General features: G+C 40.6%; 1 protein-coding gene across 1 annotated transcript; it reads left to right on the plus strand.

Moving 5' to 3' along the window:
* On the plus strand, window positions 1-25,974 carry LOC116217975 (NLR family CARD domain-containing protein 3-like). Its single transcript, XM_042702778.1, has 13 exons — window positions 1-200; window positions 1,137-1,277; window positions 6,015-6,131; window positions 10,482-10,598; window positions 13,350-13,466; window positions 14,884-15,000; window positions 16,475-16,541; window positions 17,182-17,377; window positions 21,154-21,173; window positions 22,002-23,863; window positions 24,273-24,446; window positions 25,482-25,655; window positions 25,776-25,974. The coding sequence occupies exons 2-13, from the start codon at window positions 1,207-1,209 to the stop codon at window positions 25,972-25,974; spliced, it is 3,231 nt and encodes a 1,076-aa protein (XP_042558712.1). The 5' UTR covers window positions 1-200; window positions 1,137-1,206.
* The last annotated feature ends 633 nt before the right edge of the window (window positions 25,975-26,607 follow it).

A 26,607-nucleotide genomic window follows, 5' to 3' on the forward strand; every position in this document is an offset into this window, starting at 1 on the left:
TAAGAGACAGTAGAGCGGATCTGATGAGTTAAGGGCGGATCCTCCCTGGAGTCTATTGCTACCTGGGTAGGTACACGATGTTAAAGATAAAGTGAACAGAGTTAGCGGAGGCACCACGCGCATCACCACGGAGGCACAACGCGCGAATTAAAGACATTTTGGACACCGAGAAACACAGCAACTAGCATCATACAAATGGGGTAAGTATGCTTCAACAAATCCTGCAAAAAAAAAATGAGGTCTAAAATTGATGTTGCGAAGTCATAGCCTTCTTGTACTATGTAAAACACCGTTACTGTGCTGATTTGAATCTGCAGCTTTAGGCTACATGCGCCTACATAAATCGGCATAGCCTATCATTACAAAACATATTTCATCAGAAAGGGATATGACAACAAAACGTGTTGTTAAAATTATTTTACATTTGATAGAATGATGCCAAATTGTTATTTTGTGTCTTGGGGTTAAGCCATTTCATTTTTGCTATTTTCACATACGTAGATCCAGAATTCTCTTCCGTGTGTGAAAAGCAGATCAAAGTCCCAAAGCCTGTAACTTTTTAAATAAAGTTTGTTTGTGTGTCTTTATTGCGGCAAAACATTAAAAGTAGGACTATGGAGAGATGGATGGCGATATTTACCCAGTAATATAATTTGCTCCACTCCAGTCAGAAAAAAACACCTAACAAAAAGATTCTAGTCTTTTCAGAAACCTTTCGGGACTTGAGCCCCAGAAGCCACCATTGCAGTCAGCTTGATGGTGATGAATAAATGAAAATGAAGAGAGTGACTTGTTGGTTTTATTCATAAAAGTAACTAACATAGTAATCCTTGCTTTGGTGAGTTAAATTATTGATATGTCACCATCATAGGACAGACAGCCTCAGATAACCTTTGAACTTGTAGACCTCTCACTGAACCAGGAGAACAATCTTACCTGATAAGGACAGTAAAAGTAATCAATTCACAGATTTATCTTTTCACAAGCAGGCCCGCACACACGGGTACTCACATACTTGCTCAAACTATGATCATATAAAACTGTGATATTGTTTTGGACCTTGATCCCACTTTCCCCCAACTGTCATACCTTTTGGCAAAGTAAGCATATTAACTGTGTCTTTCTCTTATCTCCAGATAAAGACGCTTGTCTGGGCTGACCTTCAGATGCCTGTACGTGACTGAAGCCACTCTGGTCTCTGAAACAATGTCAGGGCAGGGTGAGAGAAGCACTGCATCTGAGATGAGTCGCTCCAAGAAGCATTCTGACACTGAAAGGTGAGATGTAGTCTAGAGTTGTGCACCGAATGGTTTTCTCCACGTGTCTGCATCAGTAACGTCTGTGCACCCATATGCAATAAAATAGTGACTGTATGAGCTTATAACACAGCCTTTAGTACCGACCATACAGGCACCAGACCTGCATTAACACACACATATTAATAAGGTATGGTGGCCCAAATGGGTCAAATACAGGTACCACTCTTGGCCTCTTTCCTTAATTGGAGAAAATTCAGTACAGGAGGCTCTGCTGCTCCATATGTGTGTAGTCAAAAGACAAAGAAGAGCATAAAACCATTAGGCAGCCTTCATGCATTTGTGCCACATTGCTGATTCTGATTGCCTGTTTTCCCGCTCACACCAGAAAGAAAATGGCGGCACCTATTACAATTGTGCTGGATCCCCTTGTACCCATTACACAGCTCTCATTCATGTACCCATTACACAGCTCTCATTCATGTACCCATTACACAGCTCTCATTCATGTACCCATTACACAGCTTTCATTCATGTACCCATTACACAGCTTTCATTCATGTGTCCATATGCACAGCTCTCATTTGTGGAATGAGGAACAAAAGTTAATGTGTTTTGTTCCCCAAAGTAAAATGAACATTAAAGTTAGAGGAGCTATTTGATTTCTGATGTGATCTTTGATTTGATCATATTTGGAAACTGCCATCCAAGGGCCGTAGTGGGGAAAAGTGGGGAAAATATCTGACGGCAAAATAAAAACGTTTTGTTCAAAAGGCCAGGCACATACATTTTTCATGTGGTCTCAACTGAACTTCAGACTCCATTTCAAGTCTGGTTGGATGATGATACTTTAAATGGCCTGGACAAGTTCTTAGTTGTAGTTTCCAGCAAAAAGTTAAAACAGTGGAAAACCAGTTTTGACCAAGTTCATAAAGAGGTCGTGATTTAAGTGGCATGTCAGTATACGAGCGGTAGGAAGAAATACTGAGTTTTGATAGATTCCTCATGAAGAGGCCTATCCAATAAATGCTGAAGGCTGATTGGATGTTGGTGGCCATATATTTTATTAAATATCATAACATGATCTGTTGCGAATTTAATTTTTTTTTTTTAAATGTCTTGGATTGACTGGTTGAGAAGCTATAGGCATTTCTAGTTAAGCAACAAAGGCAACCATTAGATTTGTATATACAATTTGATAGGGATCAGCCAAAGCATAGTTCTAGGCTTACACAGTTATTTACAGAACGTGAGTGTTAGATACTATGAGATGGGCATTCATTTGATTAGAAATATACAGGTATCGTGTTAAGAGTGAGGGTTATTCCGTAGATTAGAAAGACCTGCCACTAACTGTGCATTTCACCCTTCTGGGTAGTGAAAGAAGGTATGCATTTCTTTCTGATCGAAGAGGGTGAGGCAGACTATTGATTATTAGGTACTAGAAGGCAAGATGTTTTCAGACCTTGTATATCAGCAGCTGGGTCCTGTAACTTCATTATATCAGACTGATGTGTTCCCACTTTCAACTTCTTATAATTGTCTAGTTGATTAAAAATGCAATAACTTTCTTTCTCTGGTATTTTGAATTAACTGAGGCTTGTATGTGTACAAAGCAGGGCATGCAGCTAATATTGCAGTAATCTATCTTAAATTTATAAAAGCCTGAACTTACTTCTGTGCATCATGCAAGGACAGAGTGGTCCCTATCTTGGCTTTATTTGAAAATGAATGGCTTTTTTTTGTCGATGAAAGGAGGATGATCAAGCTACTTTACTAATTTGGGTTTATTTGAAAACTCAATAACACAAAAGATTAGGGAGGGAACATATGACTTTGAGAGGGGCGAAAATAATAAGCAAGACAGTATCTTAGAATCCGCTTCCGTCTTCAACCACCCACTGACTGAGGTTCTGCAGATTTGGGAGGACATCATAATTGGCTCCAACAATGATTTTAATGCAGTTAGCCTCACAGTTCTCTCTTTATCTGAGAAGTTGCTGCTTCTCGTCTAATTTCCTCTTCTTGTTCACAAACAAAGCTGGTTACCATCTGCCTCCTCTCATTGCCCCATGCTGCCCAATGGTCACCTAGCCCAAACCCTGCTCTTCCACTCTGTACCTGTCTAATGGTCACCTAGTCCAAACCTGCTCTTCCACTCTGTACCTGCCCAATGATATCCCCTCTTCTCATGCTGTAATGCCCCTTGTGTTTATTGAACTGTTTTTCGTGGGTTCCACTTCCTCCCTGTTTTCACCAAAGTAATTTCCTAACAGCCTTACTCACGACTCTCTCAAATTTCTCCACCTCTAAAATGGCAACTTCATACACAGTGAAACCACCTGACACAGGGCAAAAGCCCAAGCTGGAAGCATCACAATTTCAGTTTACCAGGCAAGGAGGCCTTATCAGTAGTACTGATAGCCTTAACAGTGATTTCTCTAAGCTCTGGAACATGTCCTCGGTCACTCAATGTAGAATTGTACCACTTGCCTAAACTCTTCACAGGTTTTTCTACAATAAAAGGAATCACCTCACCATCATGTGTATATCTTAATCCTGTAGAATGTCAATTAATTATCTTTTAATATAATTTAAAAAAGACTGCATATTAATTCATATTAATATATACATATTCTCTCCTCCTGTAGCGGTAGCCTAACACCACCGTTTCTATATGTGATACTGATACACAGGAAAATGCACTAACAGAAAGGTCTTATTGTCATCAGCTGGTCATTTTGCACACTGCCACATTCAGAGCAGAGGGTTTTCAACACAGACCTCAGACCTTGTTATAGTTTGCAGTCTGTCAAATGATATCAGGCCTACTCTGTAACGTCTATAAATAGTTTTTGGTCCTGGTCCTAATTCACATAGAGTAAAATGAGTGACAGACTAAAACACACTAAACTAACTTTAGGTGACAGGAGTGGAGTCCCAGGCAAAGAGAAGGAGAGAAGGTGAGTAAGAAAAGGGATTGAGTACAGGTGAGGGGTTAGGTATAGGAAGAAATTGAGGGATGCCACAGAATTCTACTATCCTTAAATGCAGTGATGTATGGATTACCTTTTTCAAAAACATGACCCAACCATTATCAAATAATGCCGACTCATGGAATGGTTACTTAGACTTTTTCATCATTTAAAACATTCAACAGGGGAGAGAAAGAAACAGACAGTTTATCCTGAAGAGAGAGAGTGAGGGAGAGGGGAGAGGAGAGAGAAAGAAACAGACAGTTTATCCTGAAGAGAGAGAGTGGGAGAGGGGAGAGGAGAGAGAAAAAAACAGACAGTTTATCCTGAAGAGAGAGAGTGAGGGAGAGGGGAGAGGAGAGAGAAAAAAACAGACAGTTTATCCTGAAGAGAGAGAGATTGAGGGAGAGGGAGAGGAAAAAAAACAGGGGAAGGGCCTTCTAAAGAGAGGGAAGGAAAAGAAGAAGAATAAACCATTCAATGAATGTCTTCATCTGTTTATATAGAGTGGATTATTTAAGGTTTGTCATATTTGTAACCTATTTGTAAAATAAAAAAAGGTTAACGATTGCTCAAAAGCTCTAACATGTTACCATACTCAGACGGTCAGCTGTCTTCATGTCATCGGCACTGATGTTTCAGAGCGCAAACCGAGTGTTGGCTTTAGCAAACAATAAAGTAGCTTGTCGCTCCCATAACTGTTATTTTAAAGCAGCTGCACCGGTCAACATCCAGAGACCACATCCTGAAATCGGCCAGAAGCATCGGGGTCAACGGGGTAGCATTTTCTGAGCAAGTATTTTCAGAGCAACTGAAGCTCCTTTACTCAAGACTCAACAGAACAAACTGCCTGTAACTGTTCAGTGAGACTGCTTCATCTCATACAGACATCTGTAGCTTTGAAGGGGAATGTTCTTCTACCATGTCAGTGTGTGAATTATCTGTTGGAGGTTACATGTCTTATGTGAGTCTTTGGGTCCTAATTTGACAGATGCACACTGCAGGTTCTGACGTGCAACAAAGAAGGGCATCATGTAAAGCTGTTTTGATTATTTGTGCAGATTCATTTGGTAATTTCATAACATGTGCAGAGACCTAAGCGCCTTTGAGGGTGGACCAACATCCCATTTGGGTGTGGCTGATCAAAAATGAAGGCGTTATGCCACTTCCCTCCTTGAAATGTAATCCGCATCTTGGTTTTCAACGTCTGGCAGGCGCATCTGATCTGATATCTACCAAGTTTAACAGCAAAACATTGAACACTTAGTTAGAAAATTGAATGATCATTTAGCTCAAAACAATATGGTACCAAATGGCTATGTAGGCTACGCAGTTAGCTTTGCATTTTACAGCATAGTACTCACCGAGTTTAGACCACTGATCAACACGACGTTCTCCCATTTACTGTTCTAAAACAGCCAACCGTCTCTCAGAAGAGTGACAATCAAGATTGGCCTAAAGTTAGAAGGAGCGGAATGTCTCTTTCCAAAAATGGAATAATTCCATAAAATATGGATTTCATTTTCACTGTTCATTAAATGTTTTGCTGCTAATATGTGACAGAGGGAGAAAGACCCATTCTACCGCACAGAGTTACTGTGCACATTACTAACTTTCAGGCGGAAAATAATGCACCCCCATGTATAGACTGCATCCGAGTGTTAACCGCAGGAAGTCAGGAAATGACGGAAACGCACAGCTCGTTGCCCTACGAAATGAGGGCCTTATGTCTTAACCCACTGTAACACACTATTGTTCTGAATTGGTTCCTTTTGTTCCTTAGTGTCACAGAGAAGAGATCAGTGTCACCTACACAGAGCTGTGTGTCCATGAAGAGTGATGACTCAAAAGACTTCAACCCACCCAACTTAAGAGAGGGAGAGCTGCCCTCTGAGCAAAGGTATGTTGAGCTGCTCCTACTATCTCATCCCCACATTAATGTATGTTCTTCATAGGGCTGGACATATTCTGACTGCATGTTCAGTACAACAGCAACACAAACACTTGGAATGTATCATCCAATGAATTTCTTCATCACATTATACAGTGTATCATATAAGGCTCGTTCATATTTGTAACCTATTTGTAACATAAATAAAAGTATGGAGATTGCCCAAAAGCTCTAATGTGTAACTTCCATACTTAGACGTTTTAGAGCGATCGAGCCGGGACAAAGAAAGCAGTTGCCTGACATGTTCTGATTCTGAAGAAGCATAAACCTCTAAAAGATGTGATGCACTGATGTCTCAGAGCACAAACCGAGTGTCGGCTTGAACAAACAATAAAGTAGCTTAACGCTCCCGTAACTGTTATTTTGAAGCAGCTGCACCGGTCAACATGTCGGAGAGACACTCTGAAATCAGCCAGAAGCATCGGGGTCAACGGTGTAGCATTTTCTGAGCACGTATTTTCAGAGCAACTGAAGCTTCTTTACTCAAGACTCAACAGAACAAACTAACTGTAACTGTGGAGTGTGACTGCTTCATCTCATACTGACATACGTAGCTTTGAAGGGGAATGTTCCTATACGCGCTTCTACCATGTACCTTCTAATTTGACAGATGTGTCACTGCAGGTTCAGACGCGCAACAAAGAAGGGAATCACGTAATGCTGTTTTGATTATTCGTGCAGATTCAATTGGCAATTTCATAACATGTGCACAGACCTAAGCTCCTTCGAGGGTGAACTGATGCCTCATTTGGGTGTGGCTGATCAAAATGGAAGGCATTCTGCCACTTCCCTCTTTGAAATGTAATCCACATCTTGGTTTTCAACGTCTGGCAGGCGCATCTGATCTAATCTCTATCAAGTTTAACAGCATAACATTGACCACTCAGTTAGAAAATTGAATGATCATTTAGCTCCAAACAATATGGCAGGGCTCTCAAGTTTTGAAGACAGGCAAGAGTGACATATCCCCCCCCCTGACCACGCCCCCGGCCCACCCCCATTCCGCCCGCCCCGCCCCTGCCGTATGCCCACAGACCAGCCCCCCCCCCCCCCCCCATATTATTTTTAGTGTTTTGTTGTTAATAATTGCTCAGACTTGCAGAAAAGATTTGACACATGGCACTGACAATTCAACCAATTACAAAGTATGTATTCAATTTGGGAGAGAGAGAGAGAGAGAATTATGTTTATTGTAGGTGTTTGTTGCTTTTTGGGACTCTTTTATCATTTTTGGTGTTGGTTCCCATTATATATGCCATAGTCATAGAATCGGATGTATTAATTGTGCTGGTTGACTTCAGTGCCTGCTGTTTGGGCTGATGCCCCTTACTGCCTATGTGCCTTGTCACATCCCGCACACCTGGATGGGCACACGAGGTCTCTTGGCGGCAGATAGAGCACCAGTAATATGAGCTGGTGCTTCCTACAGTAATAAATGGCCATTTAGAGGTCCATTCACTATTAAAAGAGGTCTTGTAGGGCTGCTCCTGGGACTTTTCTCTCTTTTGTTCTAGCCATCTCCTCCACTGTTTCTTCCACCATCTCTTCCACCGTCTCCTCCTCCTCCACCTGCACTGTCTCTTCCTCCTCCACCTGTACTGTCTCTTCCTCTTCAACCTGTACTGTCTCTTCCTCTTCCACCATCTCCTCCTCTAATGTGTTTACAACCTTCTCTGGGCCTAATCTGGCCTTTTTAGTGGGCTTTCCTCTTTGGGCGAAGGACAGGATGCTTATTTGTTTTTTACCTGACATCTTTGAAAGACAGATGCAATGATTAATGCATCCATGGCCAGGATATAACATGCTAGTATGCCTAATGAGCTCGCGATTCACAACTTCACCAGGAGTGAAGAAACCTCGGAATCTGAATAGAATGTTCAAGCAAACACATTTACCAAAAATAATGCCCATAACATCATTGAATATTAAGGGCTGCCTAATATTCGTTCGAATTATAGGCTATATATATTTTTAATAGGCCTACTCGAATTTATTATAGCCTATTAACGAAGTTCGGAGTCAAAGCTATAGTGTAAAGGCAGGCTGTGTTGGCTACAAACGCTCATTAAAAACTGATGCTAATTATCTGGGAAATATTCTCTAACTGCAGTCAAGTTGTCATTGCTTGTGTCAAACCATTGTAAATGTGTTGTAACATTAAAACAGGAGACGACTTACTCTTTGTAGAAGACTGATGCTTGGAGCTCCGGAAGATCAATCGCGCGCAATTCTAGGATGCTTTATTTTAATTGGTTGCTGGATTAAATCTTACCCAGATACAAAAGATGTATTTTTCGGATTGGCTATTGTGTAGCCCATTTTTTCTTTTGATTGGCTGATAAGTGGCACCTCACGGCAGAACCCCAGGGGATTCGGGGAGACGTGCTTGATTCCTCCATGGTGAGGGCAGCGCGGCCAGGTCATGTTTGCGCGCTGCGGCACATTAAATAGCCTAGAGTTTTTTTTCAGCGTGAGAAATACGATGTGTGGCGGGAGTGCGTGACTAAAGACCGAAATGAGTGACTGTCACGCTCAATGCGTGACACTTGAGAGCCCTGATATGGTACCAAATGGCTAAGTAGGCTATGCAGCTAGGGTTGCATTTTACAGCATAGTACTCACTGAATTTAGACCACTGATCAACGCGACGTTCTCCCATTTACTGTTCTACAACAGCATAATGTCTGTCAGTATAGTGACAGTTAAGATGGGTCTAAAGTCAGTGGTGGAGGAAGTACTGAAGTTTAGTACTGAAGTAAAAGTACAAGTACCCAGGAAAATGAAAGTAAAAGTAAAAGTACTACATCAATAATCCTACTTCAGTAAAAGTAAAAGTACTCACGCAATGGGTTGTCTCTCAATGTCTAGGCTGTGCCATTTTGATAAAGAAATAGCTACTGGTAATAAATGCCTCTACAGATGTCACTACTAGTAATAGTTATAAGCAACAACATTTGTTAATTGCAAAGGTTGGTGTAGTTATTGTCCATCTGTAATACTGTTCACACTATATCTTAAAATTCTGCGGATGACAAGTTATCTACCAGGGATTATTTGCAAAGTTAATACCATTAAACCAAACCAATAAAGACACCATGTGATATCTTTAAATCTTTTATTTAATTGTAAACGTGTAAAAAAGGGAAACATGGAACATGAAAAACAAATGTGATTGTAAAACTGGACAGAACAAGGCACGCTAGCTTGACATAGCTAACATACCAGCTTTATCTTACCACTACGTTAAATATATAAGATACAATCATGTTTTTTTATGCTATTGCTGTATGTCAACATGCATTTCGCTAGATAACATTATAATATCATGTCAGTAAACGAATTAAATACATATATCAATATTCAAAAGTCAGGAACATTAACTTAGCATAGCAATCACTCTGCTTACCTCGATATGCTACTTTAAATTTGAGGGCGAATTATTGAAGGGTAGCAACTCCTTTTTTTGAGGGAGACAGGAAACGCATTGAAACCTCCAGGAGTCATTCTTGGGGCCTTTGAACTCGAACATATCTTTTAAATAGGGCCAAGGGTGGCTCATATCAAAGGGCTCAGTTCAGGCCGACTCTGGATCCATGTTGAATAGGCAGTAGTCAGGCTGTCTGTTGAATGTTCAGGTATAAAAGGCAAAGCTACCGCTAGTGCTGCTGCCAAACGCGCACTCTGATATCGTTGGAGTTGATAAAGCCACCTGATTGGTATAAACTTCCAAAACAGCAACGCAATCCATAGTTTTGTGTAGACAACACTGTAGGCGAAACTGTGTTCATAAAATGTAACGAGTACCAACACATATTGTAGAAATGTAGCGGAGTAAAAGTATAGATAATAGCAAAAAAATGTAATGGAGTAAAAGTAAAAAGTATGCACTATTAGTTTTACTTAAGTAAAGTACAGATACGTAAAAATTTACTTAAGTACAGTAACGAAGTAAAAATACTTCGTTACATTCCACCACTGTCTAAAGTGAGAAGGAGCGCAATGTCTCTTTCCAAAAATGGAATAATTCCATAAAATAGGGATTTCATTTTCACTGTTCATGAAATGTTTTGCTGCTAATATGTGAAAGAGGGAGAAAGACCCATTCTACTGCACAGAGTTACTGTGCACATTACTAACTTTCAGGTGGAAAACAATGCATGCAGACTGCATCCGAGTGTTAACCGCAGGAAGTCAGGAAATGACGGAAACGCACAGCTCGTTGCCCTACGAAATGAGGGCCTTATGTCTTAACCCACTGTAACACACTATTGTTCTGAATTGGTTCCTTTTGTTCCTTAGTGTCACAGAGAAGAGATCAGTGTCACCTACACAGAGCTGTGTGTCCATGAAGAGTGGTGACTCAAAAGACTTTGACCCCCCCAACTTCAGAGAGGGAGAGCTGCCCTCTGAGCAAAGGTATGTTGAGCTGCTACTACTATCTCAACCCCACATTAATGTATGTTCTTCAAAAGGCTGGTCATATTCTGACTGCATGTTCAATAAAACAGCAACACAAATACTTAGAATGAACCATCCAATTAATTTCTTCATCACTTCATACAGTGTATTATTTAGGGCTTGTAATATTAAAAAAAGGCTGAAGATTGCCCAAAAGCTCTAATGTGTAATTTCCATACTCAGACGGTTTAGAGCGATCGAGCCTGGGCAAAGAAAGCATTTGCCTGACATATTCTGATTCAGAAGAAGCATAAACCTCTAAAAGATGTGATTTTGTAACGGTGTGCTTATCTTACTCTGGGGGTCGTTCAAGGACATTCACTACTCTGGCTGCAGTGGAGCTGCTGGGTGAAGCGATGACATCATAGTATCTTATGTCATCGGCACTGATGTCCCAGAGCGCCAACAGAGTGCAGCTTAAGCCAACAATAAAGTAGCTTGTGGCTCCCATAACTGAGATTTTAAAGCAGCTGCACCGTTCAACATGTCAGAGAGACACTCTGAAATCGACCAGAAGCATCTGGGTCAACGGTGTAGCATTTTCAGAATAAGATTTTCAGAGCAACTGAAGTTCCTTTACTCAAGACTCAACAGAACAAACTAACTTTAACTGTGGAGTGTGACTGCTTCATCTCATACTGACATACGTAGCTTTGAAGGGGAATGTTCCTATACGCGCTTCTACCATGTACCTTCTAATTTGACAGATGTGTCACTGCAGGTTCAGACTCGCAACAAAGAAGGGAATCACGTAATGCTGTTTTGATTATTCGTGCAGATTCAATTGGTAATTTCATAACATGTGCACAGACCTAAGCTCCTTCGAGGGTGAACTGATGCCTCATTTGGGTGTGGCTGATCAAAATGGAAGGCATTTTGCCACTTCCCTCTTTGAAATGTAATCCACATCTTGGTTTTCAACGTCTGGCAGGCGCATCTGATCTAATCTCTATCAAGTTTAACAGCATAACATTGACCACTCAGTTAGAAAATTGAATGATCATTTAGCTCCAAACAATATGGTACCAAATGGCTAAGTAGGCTATGCAGCTAGTGTTGCATTTTACAGCATAGTACTCACTGAATTTAGACCACTGATCAACGCGACGTTCTCCCATTTACTGTTCTACAACAGCATAATGTCTGTCAGTATAGTGACAGTTAAGATTGGTCTAAAGTGAGAAGGAGCACAATTTCTTTTTCCAACAATGGAATAATACCATAAAATATGGATTTCATTTTCACTGTTCATTAAGTGTTTTGCTGCTAAAATGTGAAAGAGGGAGAAAGACCCATTCTACCGCACAGAGTTACTGTGCACATTACTAACTTTCAGGCGGAAAATAATGCACCCCCATGTATAGACTGCATCCGAGTGTTAACCGCAGGAAGTCAGGAAATGACGGAAATGCACAGCTCGTTGCCCTACGAAATGAGGGCCCTATGTCTTAACTAGAGCTGTGAAAAATAACGCGTTAACGCGTTATGATTAAATTACAGGATTAATTAGTTAATTTTTTTTACGCATTTAACGCATGCGCAAAATGAGCTTCCAAATATACCCACAATTCCGCCCAATCTGCATTAGTAGCCGCTGTAATGGGAAGTTCGTGTTTAAAAAAAACAAAGTGATATGCACACTCTGCGGAAAGACGTTATCGTTTCACCGTAGCAATAAGTAGGCCTACCACCTCAACGCGATGCATGCGTTGGTCGGCGAGGGGAGTAAAAGTGGAATGCGCCAAACCACCCTCACTGAACAACGTAGGCCCCTCATTAAGTGTGCCTGTGACAAGTTGACTAGCACAGTTGCCAAATGGATTGCTAAAAGCTGTAGACCGATTAATATTGTTGAGGACGAGGGGTTCACCGAAGTTGTGCGAATGGCAACGGGGGATTCGAGTATCAAAGCACCGCAAAGTCGCACAATAATGACAAAAATCCACGAGCTGTATGAAGCTGAAAAGAAAAAAAAGGAAAATGACTTGGCTGCTACGAAACATCAGGCGCTGACAGGGGATCACTGGACTTCTGTGAGTAACGATAACTACCTGGGTGTAACTGCACATCTAATCACCGACGAATGGAAGTTAAAGTCATTTACACTAACGTGCATGAAAACAGAAGAGCTCAACTTTGCAGAGGCATGTGCACAACAGTTCCAAACTGTTGCAAGCAACTGGGCAATTGAAGACAAAACGACCACTATAGGGATAGACAGTGCACGTAATATGATAGCCGCGGCTAGACTACTGTAAAAGGGCATTTAGAGGCATTAGATTGTGTCATGGTGTGGTTAATGGTTGTTTGACAAAAAAGAGAAAAATGTTCAAACATCCTATGAAAACAATGGCTAAGAAGCCCAAATCATTTCTGTTTGATTGAAAAAGAAAAGAAAAATGTTTTATTCAACCATACAATGGCTAAGAAGCCCAAATTCTGTTTAGGATGAAGATTATATTAATGTTCCATATGGAATAGCAAAGATAACTGCTAAAGAACTGCTCAGTTGCAGCACCATTTTGTTTTTTATGAATAAAAAATGTTAAATGTATATATCTGTCTTTTGTCATGAATCTTTTTGTTCTCACAAAAATATACTGAGAAATAATGTGATTAATCTGATTAAAAATTGTAATCATTTCACAGCCCTAGTCTTAACCCATTGTAACACACTATTGTTCTTAAATGGTTTATTTTGTTCCTTAGTGTCACAGAGAAGAGATCAGAGTCACCTACACAGAGCTGTGTGTCCATGAGAAGTGATGACTCAAAAGACTTCGATCCCCCCAACTTCAGAGAGGGAGAGCTGCCCTCTGAGCAAAGGTATGTTGAGCTGCTCCTACTATCTCATCCCCACATTAATGTATGTTCTTCATAGGGCTGGTCATATTCTGACTGCATGTTCAGTACAACAGCAACACAAACCCATAAAACCCTTTCAGCCGCTCTGCTCCCAAACTCTGGAACTCACTCCCACCTGACATCCGAAACATTGACTCCTTCCCTCAGTTCAAATCCTCTCTCAAAACCCACCTTTTCAGGATTGCATTCTCACTGTAGTTGCCATGCTGTTTTTACTTGCACTTTTAATTTTAATTGTTTTGTTATTTGTTTGCTCCTGTTTTAAATTGTAAAGCGTCCTTGAGTGACATGAAAGGCGCTGTGAAATAAAATTTATTATTATTATTATTATTAAAATGAACCATCCAGTGAATTTCTTCATCACTTCATACAGTGTATTATTTAAGGCTTGTTCATATTTGTAACCTATAAGTAATATTAATAAAAAGCTGAAGATTGCCCAAAAGCTCTAAAGTGTAATTTCCATACTGAGACGGTTAAGAGCGATCAAGCCTAAGCAAAGAAAGCAGTTGCCTTTTTTAGAGTTATAGGTTGGGTTATACATGTCTAATTTCACAGATGCGCACTGCAGGTTCTGATGTGCAACAAGAAATGGCATCACTTAAAGCTGTTTTGATTATTCTTGCAGATTCAATTGGTAATTTCATAACATGTGCACAAACCTAAGCTCCTTCGAGGGTGAACTGATGCCTCATTTGGGTGTGGCTGATCAAAAAGGAAGGCGTTCTGCCACTTCCCTCTTTGAAATGTAATCCGCATCTTGGTTTTCAACATCTGGCAGGCGTATCTGATCTGATCTCTACCAAGTTCGGCAGCATAACATTGGTCCATTTACTAATCGAGTGGTCAATCATTTAACTCAAAACAATAAGCTACCATTTGGCTACGTAGGCTATGCAGTTACGATCAACGTCACACAGACAGTGAATGAAATAATCCAGTAGCCCATCATATATCTGGGCCTTAATGCACCACAAAAAAAGTAATATAGTTTTGCATTTTACACCATAGTACTCACTGAATTTAGACCACTGATCAACGCGACATTCTCCCAATTACTGTTAAAAAATAGCCTTACATCTCTCAGTATAGTGACAATTAAGATAGGCCTAAAGTGAGAAGGAGTACAATTTCTCTTTTTTACAAATGGAATAATTCCGTAAAATATGGATTTCTAATATGGTTTTGCATTTTACAGCATAGTACTCCAAGTGTTAACCACATTGCTGCAGAAATGTGACAAAACCAACGTATAAACCGTGGTTAATAGTCTGGAAATGACGGTAACGCACAGCTCGTTGCTTTACGCAATGAAGGCCCTACGTCTTAACCCATTGTAACACACAATTGTTCTTAAATGGTTTATTTTGTTCCTTAGTGTCACAGAGAAGAGATCAGAGTCACCTACACAGAGCTGTGTGTCCATGAAGAGTGGTGACTCAAAAGACTTTGACCCCCCCAACTTCAGAGAGGGAGAGCTGCCCTCTGAGCAAAGGTATGTTGAGCTGCTCCTACTATCTCAACCCCACATTAATGTATGTTCTTCAAAAGGCTGGTCATATTCTGACTGCATGTTCAATAAAACAGCAACACAAACACTTAGAATAAACCATCCAATTAATTTCTTCATCTCTTCATACAGTGTATTATTTAAGGCTTGTTCATATTTGTAAGCTATTAGTAATATTGAAAAAAGGCTGAAGATTGCCCAAAAGCTCTAACTTGTAATTTCCATACTCAGACAGTTTAGAGCGATCGAGCCTGGGCAAAGTAAGCAGTTGCCTGACTTGTTCTGATTCAGAAGAAACAAAAACCTCTACAAGATAGGATTTTGTAACGGTGTGCTTATCTTACTCTGAGGGTCGTTCAAGGACATTCACTACTCTGGCTGCAGTGGAGCTGCTAGGTGAAGCAATTTTTGTAGCTGCGAGTTCTCGTGACATTTATGAACTTTGAAGGGAAATGTTCCAATATGTGCTTCTTCCATGTCAGTGTGTGAATTATCTGTTGGGGGTCACATGTTTTATGTAAGTCTTTGGCCCTAATTTGTTCGATGCGAACCGCAGGTTCTGATTAGCTCTAATTTTGCCAGCTATTAGCTGTGTTTCGACCCAAACACAGTTGTGTATTTTAGAAGAAGAGTTGTGAACAGCTGAGGGTTCAAAACTCAAGGAGACTTTACTGGAAATGCTTAATAAAAACTGTGATTTAATGCGAATAAACGCACTATTTACCCTAGTCATATTATAATCTATGCGAACCGAGAGTTATTCTAGCAAATACATTTCTTTTTTGACTTTCTTATTGTTTATTTGAATAGTCAATATTCACATTGAAAAGTTGGATGGAAACTCTACTCTTAAATACTGTAACAATGATCAGAGAGCTACAGTATATATTTACTAATTAACTTAAAAAAATAGAAATCATTTCCTCAACCCTCCCGGGTCAAAATTATCCGCCTTTACTAAACCCCCAAAATAAATCTATTTTCCCTGAAGAAACAACTTGTCATTCACCACAAATTGTGTGAATTACTGAGCTTTCCCTCTTCACTATTTTTGTGGTGTGTAACTGACTCTGATTATGCGTATGATTATTTGATCATGATTTTGACTGTCGGGTCATTTTTTGTACAGCTTACATGGAAATATAAATAAAAATTTCACTTTTTCTAATGTTGGGGTCAATCTAGGAAGTCATCAAATTTTAAGTTGAAATAATATCATTTAGGGGATTATTTCTGCAGTTAAACACAGTGGCAGGTCATTTTGACCCAAATGGTTACGACTCTGAAATGAATCAGTAAGTTTACATTTTTCAGAGAGAGTAACAAACAGATATCAAAGAAAGAAATGTCATTAAATAAAAAAAAAACTTTCATTGATGAATAATTGTATTTGTATGTATTGTATGTTTAGTTTGCATGGCATCACACAATATAAAATGTTATTCTCTCTACTCTACAGTAAACTGCTGACGAAGCACAGCAATGTGCACAAGGAAACTCATGAAGATTTATCCTCCATCTTCTCTGTAAGACCAAAAATATTTCATGTCTGTGTAATAATGATTTTAGACCATATGCTGGGGGTAAATGTGTACATTCCTCTTACAGCACTGATACATGTCAGCGAAGCGAAATTATGTATTCCATTCATTTCTGTTGGAGGCAGGGGATCGTGTCGTAGACGAGTGAATTGGGCGAAGCAAGCACAAAAAGTTAATCCTATGCAAATGAGGAGTGAATTTCTGTAGCAGTGGCCAATCAGATTGTTTGTTTTTGCCTCTGACAGTTTGAAAATTGCCGGATTATGACGTTGTTCGGTCATTTCATTTGCTAAAAAGAAAAGCTGAGAGGGCCTTGTAAATGGTTAATCCTGTGTTTACTTCAACAAAATGACAGTTCTGATAAAGACAAGTGACCTGATAGTCTACTAGCTGGGTATTTTGCTAATTAGCTGGCTAGTTTAGTAGTAGTAATAGTCTGTTACAGTATTCCCATACGGCTATTCAAAGCGACTCGAGCATTTCGCTTTGCTGGCATGTATCTGTACCGTAAGGATTTAATTAGCTTTCAACTGTTTGCAGTATGAAGGCTAAAGTGATCTTCCTTAATGATGTGAATTAAATTGTTCCTGTTTATTCCTTTCCTTTTTCCTGTGTTTTGTCAAAGGATCTTGAGAAAAAAGTAATGTCATTTATGAAGCATGAGTTGGAAAGATTTAAGAAGCTTCTGAAGAAAGAAAGTACAAAATACTATGACAGTGAAGCAGACGACAACTACAGTGCCAGAGAGGGGGCTCTTGACATCGCACTGCACTTCCTGAAGAAGATGAACCACAATGACCTTGCAGATACTCTGGAGAGTAGTGGTGGTAAGAAATCAATGTAATATGAAGTCGATAACAGATTACCGTAATTTCCCAACTATTAACCGCTGTTTATACATTGCCTTCGATACATTTCTGAATACTCACCATTTACTCATGCATTTTTTTTATTAGTAAATCGCACAGTATGTCTGCAGCAGATAAAGCATGAATGGGACTCTCTTTCTCTCTCCCTCTTTCACATACAAATCCCATTTATGTATCAGGTAAAAACAACATGGGATTGAACACATTTTCATTCACACTCAGTCTTCCATAACGTAAAAGAGGCATGTACCCTGAGGGTATCTATTGAGGGAGTATGCTGTTCTTGGCGAATCCTTGATGAAACACCAAAGTTATTTCCTTGGTTCAAGTGAGCAGGTTCTGAGTAAGACACTCGGGAAGGTGGCTTAGCGAAAGAATCCGTTTATTCAGACGCATAGCACAGTAATGTCGGATCGCACAGTCACAAGTCACAAGAATACTCTTCAAAGTTCGTACAGAATTACAGTTCTTATAAGGTAGAATTAACATATTAAACAATGGCATAAAGGACCCACAAGGTGTTTGTTAGTGACATTCAGGGCCTCATTTACTAACATTGCGACCGCAGCTTAATCTGCGCCTTTGCCAAACCGCAAATAACGCACTGTATTTTGCATCCTATTTATCAAACAAGAACCCTCGTCGCGTCATCTGCGCCTAACACCGCCCATTAGTGTTATTTAGCGCTCTGCGAAAATAGGGAAGAAAGAGCCTGTGTGTTCCACCGTGGATGATGAGCTAAAATTAGAATTAGAGCTTTTGGTTCACGAGGTTACAGCAAACTAACCCAGGTAAATATAGAAACTCATAAATATTTCTCCGTTTAGCCCTTCCGTAAATATTAAAAGTTGTGATCACTTTGAATTCAAGACTGTCTTATATTGGTGAGCTGATTTGGGGAAATTAAACTTTTCAGCGAACATTGAGTTTCTGGGTTGCTATGGTTACCCCTCAGGGTGCCTGTGCAGCTTCATATTAACGAGTTTATGTTCACAAGAAAGTTCATATTCACACATATTAACATGAGTTAATCACACACAGGCAACTGCAAACTGTTAAGATGGGTCTCTAAGCTAGAGATAGCTAGGATAGTTAATATCCAGGTTAACTGCTCCATAGCATCCCGTTAAATAGTCTGGTAGGAATACACGACACCCCTTACTTTAAAATGGCCTATTCCAACACTGAAAACCATGCTTTTCAAAAACGCTGCCCTAGGCAGATACATTTGAAAACTGTAGTTGTAGGTTGCCATGGCACTGGGGGTAGCTTGCGCTTGAGAGGCTATAACGTCAAAATAAACATGGAAGGTGAAATGAATATGCTGCTCTGTCTCTACAATTTACTTACCGGTAGTTTAGTTAGTGTACTTCGAGTACAAGTACTTTTCCTGAATAGATACGCGTTACTCCTACGCAGAAGGTGTGCACTGTACTCGGTGTGCTTGAACTATGAAATACCGTTTAAACCATACAATGAACGGCGATTCTGGGTAAGACGTGGCCGAACTTTTCCCGAACAGCTAGCTGGTGGGACAGTTTGTAATTCTATTTGTTTGTATTTAAATGATATATCAAATATAAACATTTTTCAAATTTCTCGCAGGCACATAGTTTTCATTTAGCAGCTGATATGTCATGTTAAAACACCTCTTGTTTCGTTACAAATACATAATTAGGCGCACTTTATGCATCTCCTCCCATCTCTTTGCGACGAACACCCCCTTTCCCACACCCACTTCCTAGCAGCGGTAATCTGCGCTTTTACTCAGGTGCGCCTCCTTTGGAAATAGGGTTTTATGTCTTTACCCGCTATTTTACGCCTGAAATGGGCGCAATCCTGTTAGTAAATGAGGCCCTTAGTGTCACGTAGCCTACGTGAGAAATGAGTCTCATGGATAAAATGACATTTGACAGTTATGGTCCTTGTCCAAGACATAGAGTACAGCGAGGAAGAGTCAGAGAAAGAACGACATAGAGTGTCTAATACTGATGAAGTTTGAGTTACATCCATTGATTGTCACAAAATTGAATAAATGGGTATGTGGTTTCTATTTGATGAGATTTATAAATAGCTAATAACTAATAGCATGAGTAACCTTACTCCATTTGGACGTCAGTATTCATTCAATATATAGACATTTACATTTACATTTACATTTAGTAATTTAGCAGACGCTTTTGTCCAAAGCGACGTACAATGGAGAGAACAGTCAAGCTAAGAGCAATAAAGAACATGGTGTAACAATAAATACTACTTTACATAAGAATTAGAAAAACGACCTAGAAAGGAAAAAAGAAGTGCAGGAATGTAACTGCTGAAGTGCAAGTTAAGCGCTAGTCAAGGTGCCAGTTAGGAAGGGAGGTGCTCTCTGAAGAGTTGGGTCTTCAAAAGCTTCTTGAAGGCTCTGGTAGTACTAGGCAGTTCGTTCCACCAACGTGGGACTACAAATGAGAATAGTTTGGATTGCCGTGCTTCACTAGACGAGCGCAGCGTCCTGGGTGTGACATTTGCCCTTACAAGAGCATTTAGGTAGGTGGGAGCAGAACCAGCAAGCACTCTGTAGGCAAGCATAAGTGACTTGAACTTAATGCGAGCAGCTACCGGCAGCCAGTGGAGCTCAATGAGAAGCGGGGTGACGTGTGCCCTTTTCGGTTGGTTGAACACCAGGCGCGCCGCCGCGTTCTGGATCATCTGTAATGGTTTTACCACAAAAGCCGGCAGGCCCGTTAGGAGGGCATTGCAGTAGTCAAGGCGGGAACTCACCAAGGTTTGCACCAGCAGCTGGGTGGCATACTGGGTTAGGTACGGCCTGATTTTGCGGATGTTGTATAGCGCAAAGCGGCACGACCTGGAGACAGAGGCGATGTGGGCCGTGAAGGTCAGTTGGTCATCCATAATGACCCCCAGGTTTCTTGCTGTTTTGGATGGAACAAGAGATAAAGAGTCAATATTGATATTGATGTTATGGTGGATGACCTGCTTGGCTGGGAAGACCATCAGCTCCGTTTTGGCCAGGTTCAGCTGAAGGTGGTGATTTTTCATCCATGTGGATATATCAGCAAGACAGTCCGAGATCCGCGCCGAGACCGTGGTGTCCTCAGGAGGGAAAGACAGAAACAGTTGAGTATCATCGGCATAACAGTGATAGGAAAACCCATGCGAGCGGATGATAGGGCCCAACGAGGTGGTGTAAATGGCAAAGAGAAGTGGTCCCATCACCGAGCCTTGGGGCACCCCAGTGGTGAGGAGGTGAGGTACAGACAGCTGACCTTGCCAAGACACGTTGAACGAGCGCCCAGTGAGGTAGGATTCAAACCAGGAGTGCGCATTGCCAGAAATGCCCATACTTGACAGTATGGACAGAAGGATGCGGTGGTTGACTGTATCAAACGCAGCTGATAAGTCAAGCAGGACGAAAGCCGAGGATTGAGCTGCTGCTCTAGCTGTTTTTAAGGCCTCCGTTACAGACAGCAGGGCTGTTTCGGTGGAGTGACCACTTTTGAATCCAGACTGGTTTGGATCGAGGAGATTGTTCTTTGACAGGAACTCGGTGACCTGTTTGGAAGCTGCCCTCTCAATGGTTTTAGATAGGAGCGTGAGAAGTGAGACCGGTCGATAGTTTTCCACCTGAGTGGGATCGAGAGACGGCTTCTTGAGCAGCGGCGTTACTCGAGCCACTTTGAAAAGAGAAGGAAATGTTCCAGAATTAAATGAAGCATATAGAGTATTTGCGTTCGTAAATAGAGTCAATTTAGAGTCAAACTTGCAGTTTCTGTCATTTCTGTTACACTGGTTGTTGCCGAGGTATTAAACACCCGTGGTCTGTCTCTCCTCCGGTGTGACTGATAGCAGTACATTAGCATGTGTTAGCCAGCTCTACTTGGGATCACTTCACCAGCTGTGTGTCTCAAATTATCGCTGCCTTGATAACCCAGCAGCACACTGACCACAGAGTATGAATGTGAGTACTATCCCTAGGAGTAGCCGTGATAAACTCATTAAGGTCTGAACGTTCCCTAAAAGTCCGATTTACGGCTCATTGCGAACTTCACAAAAGGACCAAACGTAGACTTGCTACGAATGTCAACAACGTCCTGGAAACGTCCGCTAGGGAACGTTGTGGGGGGACCAATCGGGGACATCGCAAATGTCCTGTTAACGTCCAGGGGGACGTCCCCTGTTTGCTGGGAAACTCGTTAAGGTTAGCCTTCAAATGCACATCCAGTATTTACCTGCATTTTACTATCTCCGGTCACACCACAACTACATGGCATTTACTCTTACTTGACACGATAACATAATGATTAATAAACTGCAGTTAATACACAGGTGTGGTCAATACACAGATTTGTTTCATAGAATTGCATAAAATACTGTAATGCGGTTTATAAACGATGTGGTTAATAGCAGGGAAAAATACGGTAATACGTGTTTAATATTCAATGTCTTGCTCATAACCTTTCTCTGGTATGTCTACTCCATATATGGTGTTTCAGATGGTGCAGTAATGCTCCACTTAACATATTGGTTTTTAATATATTCATTAGGTCCAATTAAGATGTATCAGCGTGAGCTTAAATCACATCTGAAGAAGAACTACGAATTTGTATCTGAAGGAATAGCAGTGCCAGGGGACCGTAAACTCCTTGAAAAGATTTACACAGACCTTTACATCACAGAGGGCGGAATTGGTGCAGTCAATGAAGAACATGAAGTGAGACAAATTGAGAAAGCAGCTGGAAGTCCAGGAACACAAGAGAAACTGATTGAGTGCAACAATATCTTTCAACTATTACCTGGACAAGACAAGCCCATTAGAACTGTGCTTACAAAGGGAGTTGCCGGTGTGGGAAAATCCATTTCTGTGCAGAAGTTCATTCTGGACTGGGTAAAAGGAATTGCAAATGAAGACATTGAGTTGATTTTTCCACTTCCTTTCCGGGAGCTGAACTTGAAGAACGACAAATACAGTTTCATGGACATTCTCCATCAATTTTTCCCTGACACGAAAGGATTGATGTTTACCAAAAATAAGAAGTCCAAAGTCCTGTTTGTGTTTGATGGCCTGGATGAATATCGTCATCCTCTTGATTTCCAGAAAAATGAGATCTGGTCTGACATGACCACACCAACCTCAGTGGATGTTCTTCTAACAAACCTCATCAAGGGTAATCTGCTTCCCTCTGCTCTCATATGGATAACTACTAGGCCAGCAGCAGCCAGTGGCATCCCTCCTGACTGCATTGACCAGGTGGCCGAGATACGCGGGTTTAATGATACACAGAAAGAGAAGTACTTCAGAAAGAGAATCACAGATGTGAAACTGGCTGACAGAGTCATAGAACACATCAGACACAAAGAATCAAGGAGCCTCTACATCATGTGCCACATCCCAGTCTTCTGTTGGATCGCAGCTACTGTTCTTCAAAGAATATTGGAGGAAACAGAGACTACAGCGGTCAAGGAGGCTAAAGAAGAAACAGAGGTCAAAGAGGCTAAAGAAGCTAAAGATGCTACAGAGGTCAAAGAGGCTACAGAGAAAACAGCCAGTACTGACAGCAAACAGCAAACCTTGAAGACACTAACACAAATGTACTCACACTTTCTGATCTTTCAGACCAGACGAAAGACTGAGAAGTATGGTGAGACATATGATTTGGACACAAAGTGGGATGAAAAGAGCATTATGGCCCTGGGACATCTGGCTTTTAAAAACTTGTTACAAAACAATCTGATCTTCTGTGAAAGTGACCTGACAGCGTGTGGCATTACTGTGAAGGATGCATCTGTGTACTCAGGAATGTGCACACAGATCTTTAAAGAAGACTCGGGGGTGTTTCTTGGCACTGCGTTCTGCTTTGTACATCTGAGCATCCAGGAGTTTTTTGCAGCTTTATATGCACACATGTGTATCGACAAACAACAAAGAAATGTCTTTGACAACCAGGACGCATCATCGGAGAGAGAAAGTAACACAGTGATTGGATTGCTCAAGAATGCAGTGGACAAGGCTTTGGAAAGTGACAGTGGACACTTAGACCTTTTTCTCCGCTTTCTTCTCGGTCTCTCACTGGAGTCCAATCAGAAGCTCTTACAAGGTTTACTGACACAGGCAGACATCTCACAGAGCAAAGAGGAAATAGTCAGATACATCAAGGAGAAGTTCAAAGAGAATACTTCTGCCGAGAGATCCATCAATCTGTTCCACTGTCTAAATGAGCTGAATGACAAATCTCTGGTGGAGGAGATCCAAAACCACATGAGGTCTGGAAGTCTCTCTAGCGCCCAGCTCTCCCCCGCTCAGTGGTCAGCTCTGGTCTTTGTGTTGCTGACATCAGAAGAGCAGATGGAAGAGTTTGACCTAAAAAAGTTCATCAGGTCAGATGAATGTCTAAACAGACTCCTGCCAGTGGTCAAAACAGCCACAAAAGCATTGTAAGTACAATCAGTTGCCCACACTGCTGAGTATTACAGTGTCTTCATTATAACTCAAACTCTACACCTGAATATATGTTGAATGAAAAAATATGAAACAGGGAATACAAAATCAAATGCAAACCATAGACACTGATGTAACAATATATGTTGGAAAGAGAACAGGAGCAATGTTAAGTCAGTGCTTCAAACTAATGTTGATTATGCTTTGGGAAACTAATAATGCACACACACACACACACACACACACACACACACACACACACACACACATACATACATATTAGAGGCTTTCCCACTGTTACTATTTCCCCAAACAGATATTTAATTCAAAACAAAAGCTTATTATTGTGTGGTACTAGTGTAATGTTGTTGTTGATTCAATGTATTTTAATTATTTTGACTTCAGGTTGTCTGACTGTGAATTAACAGAGAAGAGTTGCTTTGATCTAGCCACAGTTCTCAGATCAGATCGGTCCATTCTGAGAGAATTGGATCTGAGCAACAATAAAATACAGGATTCAGGAGTGAAGCAGCTGACTGCTGGACTGGAGGATACACATTGTAAACTGGAGAAACTGAAGTAAGCCCATCTCTTTTAGAATGACATGCTGTTGGGTATTTTCTCATTTTAAGGTAGACTCAGGCTAGAGCTCACGCCAAATCTCTTGATGGTAAAATGGTGAACAGGGAAAGAGGAACTAGTGGAAACTTGTGGCAGCACAAGCCAGTCTAACCAGCAGAGTATACCAGGGACTATTAAAAGCACCTGATCACAGTCAAGATTTGAAACTATCTGCTATATATGTCAAACTTAGTGAAACACAGTCCATAGGGGGCGCTACAACTGACACGTGTCAATATCTAAAAAACTGCTTAACGTAAAAATGTGAAATTTGTTATAGTGATAGTAATTTTATACCACAGGATTAGAGACTTCAGTCAGGCAATGGTAGAAAAATCAGGAACAAGGTTTTATTTCCAATGATGCGCATCAAGGGAGAGAGAGAGAGACCATGGCTTCATCAACTTCTCTGACTAGAACAGAGATCGTCTCAGTTTAAGTATCCCAGGACAGACAGGAGAGGGGGGTATAAATCACAGAGCTCTAATTACGTGGGTCATCCTGAGTTCAGCTCTAACGTGTGATATAGAACAGATAACACCAGACGCAGGATATGCACTCAGAAGTCAGGACAACCCTATATCCTTTGAGACATAACCAAAACACCCAAAACCTTATCACTGAGAAACACAGAGGCACACAGCTAGAAATGGCACATTCAGGAACACACAGATATCTGCTTAAACCTACTTCTAACTCTAAAAAACAAAGCATATGAGTAGAATACGACATTAATATATACAAATCATAAGACTGGAATCTCTCTCAGTACTTATTCTTGTCCTCATTTGGTCACATGTCCTAAAGTGCCAACTGGCTCACTCATCAAAATAGCTGCCAATAACCTTCTGGTGTGCTACAGAAAATGCTACCATTAATGTGCGAAAAGTCCATTCTTTGTGTTAAAAACAAGGACTAAATTACATGCCAAAACAGCATACACAAAATGATGCCAGACTTCAAATGATTAATTAATAAAATGTTTCTCTATAGGCTTAATGACAGCAGTATAACAGAAGAAGGCTGTGCTGATTTGACTTCAGCTCTGACATCGAACCTGTCACACCTGATAGAGCTGAATCTGAGTGGGAATAAACTAGGAGACTCAGGAGTGAAGCAGATATCTGCTCTACTGAAAAATTCAAAGTATAAACTACAGAAACTGCTGTAAGTAATATGATGGTGAACAAAACTGAACTCATTCTAAGATGACTTTTTTATAGATGTCAATTAAATTGTTTTCAATGTTTTTCCAGCATCAATAAAGAACTCCTCTATTTTCTCTAGACTTTCTGACTGTGGTATAACAGGAGAGGGATATGCAACTCTGACTTCAGCCCTCAAATCAAACCCCTCACACCTGGTGGAGCTTGATCTGAGAGGGAACGACCCTGGAGACTATGGAGTGAAGCTCCTCACTGACTTACAGAATGGACCAGCCTGTAAACTAAATATCAGGTGGCAACATTTTTCCAAATACACCTAATGATAATATTGTGCAATTGACTTGTCATGGTGAAATGTAACATATTTAAAATATAACCCATTTAAGATATTGCAACCAAGACCCTAGACTTTCCACAACTTTCTAAAGATTTATTTTATGCCTCAACACTTTAATCCCCTTTAATCCCCTTTAATCCATCAAAGCCTAATTTGCTATGGTAAGATCATAATAATATACAGTAAGGCCTTGCTGGAGTGATTATTATGATATGCAAGCATTAAGCATCCATCTGTTAGAGGGATAGGGGCAGAAGATTCACATGGTATAAGGAATACAAAGACACTTTGATATGACCAAGAGAGGAGGGGTGGTGAAAGCATTCACTCACACCTCTCTCAGGGCATGTCATATAACAGGACATTCAACCAGAAACTCTTTCTGTCCAATTAAAAGCAACAAATACAAATGAATATAAGATTAATTGGATTATTGATTTTTGACAATCATTATTAGCTCTGATCCTTAATTCTGTTTTGCAACTCATTCACTACTGGCTATTTAAAAGTTGTATGAAGAAGGGCTGGGCATTTCAAACAAAAACACTACACCCCCTCCTCACATACATTACAAATGCTCATCTTGTCATAAACACTTTCTGAAAGAACAACAAAA

This window comes from Clupea harengus, chromosome 20 (genome assembly GCF_900700415.2).
Source record: "Clupea harengus chromosome 20, Ch_v2.0.2, whole genome shotgun sequence".
Taxonomy (NCBI): domain Eukaryota; kingdom Metazoa; phylum Chordata; class Actinopteri; order Clupeiformes; family Clupeidae; genus Clupea; species Clupea harengus.

Coding starts and splice junctions, on each gene's coding strand:
- LOC116217975 (XM_042702778.1), top strand. CDS start 1,207: ATGTCAGGGCAGGGTGAGAGAAGCACTGCATCTGAGATGAGTCGCTCC. Junction 1,278..6,014: donor AAGCATTCTGACACTGAAAG/GTGAGATGTAGT, acceptor TTTGTTCCTTAG/TGTCACAGAGAAGAGATCAG. Junction 25,656..25,775: donor TATAAACTACAGAAACTGCT/GTAAGTAATATG, acceptor TATTTTCTCTAG/ACTTTCTGACTGTGGTATAA.